This window comes from Saccostrea cucullata, unplaced genomic scaffold, assembly GCF_032062105.1.
Source record: "Saccostrea cucullata isolate Sc308-1 unplaced genomic scaffold, CSIRO_AGI_Scuc_v1 ctg3594, whole genome shotgun sequence".
NCBI classification, from domain to species: domain Eukaryota; kingdom Metazoa; phylum Mollusca; class Bivalvia; order Ostreida; family Ostreidae; genus Saccostrea; species Saccostrea cuccullata.
Window position 1 is genome coordinate 1 of NW_026934137.1, and position 9,252 is coordinate 9,252.

Below are 9,252 nucleotides of genomic sequence, written 5' to 3' on the forward strand. Positions count from 1 at the left end.
TTTTATAACAAAAACAATTCTTTTGTTAGAAATTGTCAAATCTCGGCAACAGATTGGGTGGATAAGATTTTCATTTCCAAAAATTAGCATGGCGGCCATCAAAACCTTAATCTTCAGTCTTGAGAGAGACATTTATTCAAGGTGGATAGTGAATTGGTGTCTCCTTTTTATCTTATCAATTATGTTTAAAATTTAAAGTTAATAATTTTTTATGTATAAAATAACTATACTATTGTTGAAATATTCAAGTTTTTTTTTCAAAGTGTAAATTGGAGGTCTTTGATAGCAAATTTCTTAATTAAAAACACATCTCTTTTTATACTTGCTTTCACTGGGCAACAAAACAAGTTTCATTTTTAACCATCTGCATTCCTTCACTAAGACGACCAATCAAAACGTTTATTGAATTTTCAGTAAGACAATTATCTTAATAAATTGTTTACAAATTATTATACTCTACTTCAACGGGAATTTAATACATATACATGTACCATAAATTCTATGGTCGTTAGTTGAATGAGCACGAGTGAGACAACAATTTTTTGTCACAACTGATTTACACAGTGACGTCATTTTCACATTGTGACGTCTTTATTCAGCATATTCTATTAATAGACCATGCGTATTGCTATGTGTCTACCATTTTTTATAATCTGAAATGAGGTTTTGTAGATATAGAGATAGTTCGCGAACTTTTATATCACCCCTCGTATCTAACGATTTCATGCTAACATTTACCAACAAATGTTTAACAATGGTAAAATTTCCGTTTACTTCACTCCATTGTTCACGTCATTGCCTGGCAGATTTCCCATTGCTGTGTTGTCAGGGAATATGAATTTTTCACCTGGTTTAAAACAATTTACTGACACTGTGGTGTAATCATGCAGGTATTGTTTATTATGTATATAACTTCCGATACAAATGCTATTGAATACACGTGCACGTTCTTTGATCAATGTGCATGAGAATTAACACTGTGCAAATTATTAGCCGTGCAGCAATAAACTGATGATTATTTTGTTTCTACAAATGCATAAACTTTTAATTTCTACCAAACATATACGAAAAAACAACAGATAACAACAGTAGCATGGTAACTTTACGTAAATAAAGTCATAACAACTGGATTCATTGCATCCCAGAGGACCGGGCTGCTCTATACATATAAGTTTAAGTGTTGGTGTATGGGGATTTAGGTGGGTGAAGTTATTCAGAATTAAAGGTTTTCTACACATTGAAAAGATTGTTAATAGAAATGTTTTTCCCTTTATAAATTACGAAATAACTAATATATTTATTTCCATAAAGTGAATCTGTAAAAAAATATATGTTTTTCTATTCAACATATAAATTTGCTTATCAATTACTGTCGAAAAAAAAAACCGACAGGTCCCTTTTTTACAACTTCGAAATTTACATGTCGCATTCAAAATTTAAGGTACTCTGCACAATTCGTGTTTTATATTCTTTATATTCTTCAAGTGAGTACATGTTTGATTGTTGTATGTCTCTAGATTCAATTTACATTTTATGCAGCCAATATTTACTTGAAGAATTGATAAAGTTTACAGGGGTATTGTTTTTTTTTATCGATTTTCATCAGACGATAAGTTTTCAAAATATTCTCGACTATCATCTCCATGACGCATGCCTTTTTAACACAAATCGAAGCGGTTTGATGATCATGCCTCATTTTCTTTGTTTACTTTATTAATTTCCCGGGAGAGAATTGATTGTTACATCAATGTTTTCTTGTATTTACTTGTGAAGACTTTGTGGCCGGTATTTTAACGTACTGTATAAGATGGAAACTATGACTTTGTGAATATGAACATAGAAAATCTTACTTGTAGTTTCTTTTTTTCAAAAATTTTAAAATCATTATTAGTTTAGTTTCTGGCAGTCGTTTGAAATCGCTGACTAAATATACCGGACCGACATTTCTTGTAGTTAATTGTAAGCATGTAGTAAACGAATATGCATTTCAGTTTATTCATTGCATTGGATCATTTTTCCCTGTATGCACCGCTGTACACAATGTCAACAATATCTTTGCAAGACAGGTTCCTCGACCTGTTAGAGAAACTGTCTTTTTACAGATAATACACTTAAGACTCCCTCTAATAGCATGTACTGTAAAAGCGTACATTTTACCCCTTCCATGGGAAAGATTTTCAGTATTTCTAGATATATACATATTAAGATTTTTGGGGGATTTCTGGTAATTTTTGTATATACAAATGTATATAATTATATATATTCTGAAAGCAGGTATTGTGCTGTTTCTGAAAATGATTATAAAAATTTTATTTCAGTTGCCATGGCAACAAAATACACCATAATCATGCTGGAATTTTCATTTATTGAGTAATAAGTTTCATTTTAGTTCTCTTTGCTTAGTTAAATATATTAAAAAATATTTTATTGTTGTGTTGAGAATTATGAACATCTAACGTTTTGTTACAACAGAAACACATTTACGGGTAAGTCTTCCATCAGAGCATGTCGTGTTATTTCTACAATAGTTTACTGTGTTTACGATTATCAATTTACTTGTTCATATTTAGTTACTATCGGAAAAACGCCTGAGTAACTGAGTAACCGAGTATTGAAATTGACCGATCTGACATCCCTTATATAAACATGTGGTAAACCAACTTGCTTTTCGGCTCATTCATTGGATTGGACCATTATTCCCTATATGCACCGCTGTGCGCAATGACAACAATATCCATGCAAGTTTGATTCATCGACTTTAGCTTGTTAAAAAAAGTTTTGGTACAGATATTACACTTTTAAGTCTTATGAGACTCCCTCCAATTGTATGTACTGTAAAAACAGTAAATTCATTAAATGCTGTCTCTCATTAGTGATACTATCACCTTGCAAAAAAGCACAAAAATAGCACAAAAATAAGGCAATTTTCATAGTCTTTGTACTGTCTGAAAATTCAAATATGTTTATTCTATGAACTATTGATCAATATATTGTTTATTAATTATATAAAGGTAATCACTTTTGGATCTTTAAATCAACTTTTGTTTATAAATGCACTCAGTTTGGTGTAATTCATTTTCCTGAGACTTAAACTAGATAGAACTGGGTACGGTATGTATAACAAGGCGGCCATGTAAAATCGGTAAATATTAAACGCACGATAACATTTTTTAAACTGTGTCAATTTATTGTTAAGGTTCCCCTTTGTGAAAAATTGGGATCAATTTTCCTCAACTCACGTGACCTTTTGTGTATATAACGTTCAAAACCGGTCTATATTCCGGAATTCGCCTATTTTGGACGTTTTCCACCTGTTCAAGGGTAGATCTCGATGTGGCCGCATCCGAGTATGTATACGAAACTTCGCAGAAAAAAACAAGTATACTTTGGTTTCAAATATACAAGAGAAAAATTGACTGTACAAAAGTGTAGCCACGTCCGTTTTTACGAAAAATTGTAGTTGAAAAAAAATAGTTTTTGGATAGATATGACTTTTCCTCCATAATAAAATCTATACTTTTAAAGAAATTTATCATTTAAGTTTTAATCTAAAAGTTTTATTATCTAATCAATACTTTTAAAGAAAATAATTGATTAAATCTGTATCTGAATGTAATGAAAACCAAATAAACTTTTTCTCCGTAAAATTTATAAAGAAACATTAATTACATGTAAATTAATGACGCAATACTTTGAAAAACATGACGTCATAATGAGCCATCATATATTGAACTTGTAACCAAAATCTTCAGTCTTCTAAAAAAATTATTTTAAAATATGAAAATTTTTTAATCAATATGTATACAGCGAAAAAAAGTAATAACGACATGTGTTGGTATGGTTCAAAGGATTAATTTACATTTATACATGTACCTCTAATAATTCATAGTGGAAGTGATATTGACTTTACTGTTTAAGAAAAAATTCTTTTTTAATTTTCTATTGAAAATTATCATGCAGCTTTCTTGAGTATGATTTAGGTTATACATTTATCAAGCTGATCAGAATGTTTAAAGCAGTGTTTTCAAGACAGGTTAAAATTATAACCATGCAATTCAAATGAGGATCCAGGGCCGCGGTGCGTCGGGCGTCCCCCTACACCCGTTTGATTTATAAAAATGATTGCATTTTGTAAAACAAGCATTTAACTTCTGTTATGTACAGTTTAGTGTCGTTTAGTTAAGTATAAGTTGAAAAAATTACATCTAAGCCAGTGTTTTATCATTTTTTTTTTGTCACTAGAATTAAACACAAACATGTAGATCTACAAGTATGGTACGAGATATTCCGAAATATTGTTTAACCGCCATACATGTACCTATGTATTCTAAAATTCCTGCAACGTCACGATTGGTTTTCTGAAGTAAAGAGGGAAACACATATTATAGTAGGTATTCGTTCCCCGGACCCCACCAGGAATGTGCCCTCACACCCGTGGGGCTTTTACTCAGCTCCAGCCCAGACACCCTGCCTTCAATGCCCCCCCCCCTTTATTAAATTCCTGGATCCGCAGCTGTAGTTTACAAGGAACTTTAGATAATGAAATAATATTATTTTGACAAGGTCATGTAAGGCTACAGTTGTGAGCGTTTTCAGCACTTACTACGATATTGTATAAGAAACATAATGCAATCAACAATTTATTTTTATCTAAATAAAGATTAACTGTTCCGAATTGTAATTACTTTTTTCTTTATATAGAAAAATGAAAGCAATTTTAACATATAACATGAATCCGTAATTTAAGAAATAAAAACACGCATAATCATGTATTATTTTGAAGCAAGAGACACCACTTTTCCCTCTCCGCTTCATACAATCCATGTATTTAGCTGGATAAGGACTTTTTCGGAAATTAATTCAGACATTTTATTAGACATTAAATTGCTTTTAAAAATTATTTTTGTTAAAACAAATGTACACGTATCAGACAAAATATTGTTGAGATCTTTTTAGAATTTTAACCAAATTATCCACGAAATAATACATTAAATAAGTCACGGGAAATAAATTTTGATAAAAATTGACATTCATCAGGACATGGAAGTGGGTGGGGTGTCCAGTCCAATATCACCTTAGTAAAAATGGTTCACATCAAATCTGAATTTTAAAGACGTCAACGTCCGACTTTGATGATTATTCGTTCCAAAAAATTATTATTTTTACTGAAATCTATAAAATATTATAAGATATTCACCTGCTTGACTTATTCTCGATTACTCCGTTGGAAGCTTCAAGGTTCCACGCCACATTGCCAGTAAACTTTAACTTGAGCTGCAATCTGCCACTGAGCTCATGGAAAATTGACTACTGTTACTCCTGTCGAAAGAATTAACTAAATATATTTGGTATCAGTTGCACAGGTCAATGTGAAAAGGTGAACTACCCCGTAAACACAATGACACATTCATTGGAATTATACGAAAACAAAAAGGAAAATGTAAGACACACATGCACTATTTGCTTAAGCGTCTAGATAAGGGGTTTCCAAGTGTAACAAAAACGAGGGGCTTAAAGATCCAAGTGCTCAAATAATATAGAAAGGCATTTGATATGAAGAGCTTTAATTCTCTCTGATCGTGTTTGCATAGTGAGCTTATATGGGAATCGTTTCATTATATAGAAGAGAAAAAAATTTCAGTTGATTTACATGTATAAAACAATTTTTGGTTCTGTACTATAGCATTTGTACGAATTGATAAAACACTTTTTTTTCTACGTACGAACAAGACCTGGGATTGGTGTATACAAACTTTTTTTTTATTAGTTTCTCCCTTTTAAATGTGTGACAAATTTGATTAAAAAGTATACATGTGAAAATGACATATATCAAAAAATAAACAAGTAAATGGTGGAAGGGGTGAGAATAGGTGGTTTTCTTATCTCATCTTGGTAACCTAAATTGACTTCGCCCAATTACACAAATCACCTTGTCCACACCTCCTAACCTCATTAGCATAACTCGGAAGAATTCAGAGATAAACGTAATAAAATATGAACAAAATCCGTAAAAGTCCGAACAGCTTTCCTCGCGAGAATTCAGCGAGACCCAAATGCTAGAGGTGAAAATCGAGAGAGAAATTCAACATGAAAGAAAAACTGGTCACGGTAGCCTAGTGGTAGAGCGTTCGCTTCGTGATCGGGAGGCCCGGGTTCGATTCTCGATCGCGGCGCCGCGTCATACCTTAGACGTAAACAAAGGTAGTGACTGTTCCTTCGCCAAGCGCTCGGCACTAGAAGTGAAAGTCACGGGTCTTTCGGATATGACCTTAAAAACGTAGGTCCCGTGTCACGGTAGGCGTTGGCACGATAAAGAACCCTCACTGCTCAATGGCCCTGAGTGCCGAGTAAAGGTCTAAATTTGAAGCCCTTCACCGGCATCCGTGACGTCTCCATATGAGTGAAAAATTCTCAAGAGGGACGTTAAACAATATACAATCAATCAATCAATCAATCAACATTAAAGAAGAGGTAAAACTTTATATTATCTCTATTTATAAGATTTGTAAATTGCAAAAAGTTGAAAAACAAACGTTTCTTTACCTGAAAAGTGAAAGTAGATTTGCAGTTTCGTATTATGTCAAGTGTTATTGCACTTTAAAGTGTCAAAACAGCACCTCTCAATTTTGTAAACATGTTTCCACGTGGAAGGGAGTAGTTTATGTCGGTCAAGATTAACCATGTTAACCCACATACAATGATTTAGTAAGCAAAAACACTCTTAAGTAGAATTTCATTTATTTTTCCGATTACCTGTAGCACAAAATGGCTTAATATTTTAGGACATGTTTGTCAAATGCTGTTAATAGCATGTCTTAAATTAGAGAGAAAATGCAGGTGTGCTATAGTTCGTTCCTACTTGTAAGGTAGTCTCTTATGCATGTATATGCAGAGTTACGCGTATAAAAGTTATTATTCTTACTTATCAATACCCAGTGATTTGTCAAAACCTTATGTTTTTATTTTTCAAATACCAAGAGACTAAATTTAATTCTATCCGTACTCGTGTGTATGCACAAGAAGTTCTTCCGAATTTCCTCTACACATATACATTGTGTACCTGGATAAAGGATTAAAAGTTTGTTTACATTTGTTTGCAGTTTTTATAGTGTCAGCTGTTTATATCAATCATGCAGTTTTCACTATAGCCTATACTGATCAAAATATGGTTGTTTCTTTTCTAATTTAGTAATTTAATATCATAGAATTTATGATGATCAGATGATGTCAATGCAGTTCTCACAATCTTGTGTATTAATCAAGTATGAAACTTCACATATGCAGTTGTCGCCCATGTGGTGCAGTGATTAGAGCATCTGCTCTAGAGTCGGGAAGTAAGGAGTCTATCCTTACCTTGCAAGTTGGAATCCCACTGTGGGACGTGGAGACCCGTCGTTCTGATGAGAGTGAAAGTAGATTTTGAGAGAATAGAACTATAGTAATTACCGGCTTATGACTAAGGAGAGGGTTTACATAGGCATTGCCTGTTGCCCAATCCTGATTGAATTATACTCAATAAAATATGTTTAAAGTAACTATATTTTTGCACGTAACTTTAAAATAGCAACTATGGGGTTGACATCCTGCCTTGAACAAGATGACATAAGCCGGTAATTACTCTTTGAGCAATAAGCCCGGCTAAAATCATTTCAAATTTACAGTTTAGGATCAATTCAACGGAAAAAAAGATAAAATAACAAGCTACATAAAAATAAACAATACACATATCATTTTTAAACATAATGCACAAGGAGAATTAAAGCATGCACCTCTCTCATGTATCTGTTAAAAAGTAGTTTTGCCTATTTATGTATCTATATACAGACACTATTTCAGTACATTCTGATGATTCTCGCCCTACATAAAGAAGAGTTTTGTAGTCATAAGCCAGGCCATACAGCTCGTGTATACTTCCTGGTTTGGACAACAGGAATGACAAGAAGTTACCATCCTTGCCAATCATCTGTTTAGTGTCAGTGAAGGTATCCACCACCAGAGTATGTGACAGGGCGTCTGTACAGATCCCAGCAGGCTGTAATATATGTCGCAGTCCTGATTCTGATGGAGGTCCAAGATCAGAGAACCGATGTTTGCCTCTGGAATCTACAACCACTACAACATTGAGATTATAGTCTGATACAATGATATCTCCATTACAATTTTTTGTGAGGTACCTAGGATCTCCAAATAAAATTTCACCTTTTTGGTCGAATTGGATAGTTTGGATTTCTTTCCCAATGTTGTTGTACCGCTTTACCATGCCTACATAAGAAATATTAGCTTTTGTATGGGATTCCCTAAAACCAAGAAGAATGTCACCATTAAATGCACAGTAGTGGAGACTGATGGGTCTCAATGAATTTGTTATTCTTTTTAACATGACCTTTGTCTTGCTTTTTGTTTGAATTTTGACATCTCCTTTGATGTCAATGTAAAGAAGTTTTCCAGCGTTTGTTACTGTGTGTACACTAGGTCCTGTTAATGTGGCATTGTCTGTAACTTCCTGAAGAGTTTCTCCTGACGTGTCTGTCAAGATTAGATTGTTCCAATCACTGACCCAGAATCTATCTGGTGTCACAACAGAAATATGACAAACATTACTGATATCTTTGACTTTAATTGACCTTTTTAACACAGGTTTAGACATCATTTTCAGCAGCTGTTCATTTACTATTTCTGTTTTCATGATTTCACTTTGGGTTTCTTTTAATAAAAGACTCACATCAATTTTGCTTAAATCCTCATTTATTGAGAAAAGAGGTACTTGATTAATCATTTCAGTTTCTATGATCTTGTTGAAGAACCATTTCTTGTAAAATAAAAGAAATCGTACAGGTTTGTTCAATACATGCTCAGATCTGATGTTCATGATATTCAGATTTAGCAAGAAAGGTATTTAGTTTGGACTTCTGATGTTGCAGTGTTTGAAACAAATTGTGGCTGCATTTTGTTATATGATTTAACAATACAGTATCAGTAAGACCCTTAAGCATTGTAGCTTTTACGGACATTGCTGATTGAATACCTGAGATTTTTATACTGCATGTTTTTATGTGATTCTGAATCCGTGAAAAGACACAATAGTTCCTATACAGAATCTCGCTTCTGATTTTGTAAATGGTTTCTTTGTGTCGCCGTAGGGTTTTTTTTAAAGCAACTGTAAGATACAGCTTGTTGTGATTTCTATGTTCTATACACAGATTACAGACAGGTAGTTCACAAGACTGACAGTACCTTTTATATATCAAATAT

At 33.1% G+C, this 9,252-nt stretch overlaps 1 protein-coding gene across 1 annotated transcript; it reads right to left on the minus strand.

Moving 5' to 3' along the window:
* Window positions 1–7,774: 7,774 nt before the first annotated feature.
* LOC134240017 (uncharacterized) lies at window positions 7,775–8,686 on the minus strand. Its single transcript, XM_062722136.1, has one exon. The coding sequence runs from the start codon at window positions 8,684–8,686 to the stop codon at window positions 7,775–7,777; it is 912 nt and encodes a 303-aa protein (XP_062578120.1).
* Between the last annotated feature and the right edge of the window lie 566 nt (window positions 8,687–9,252).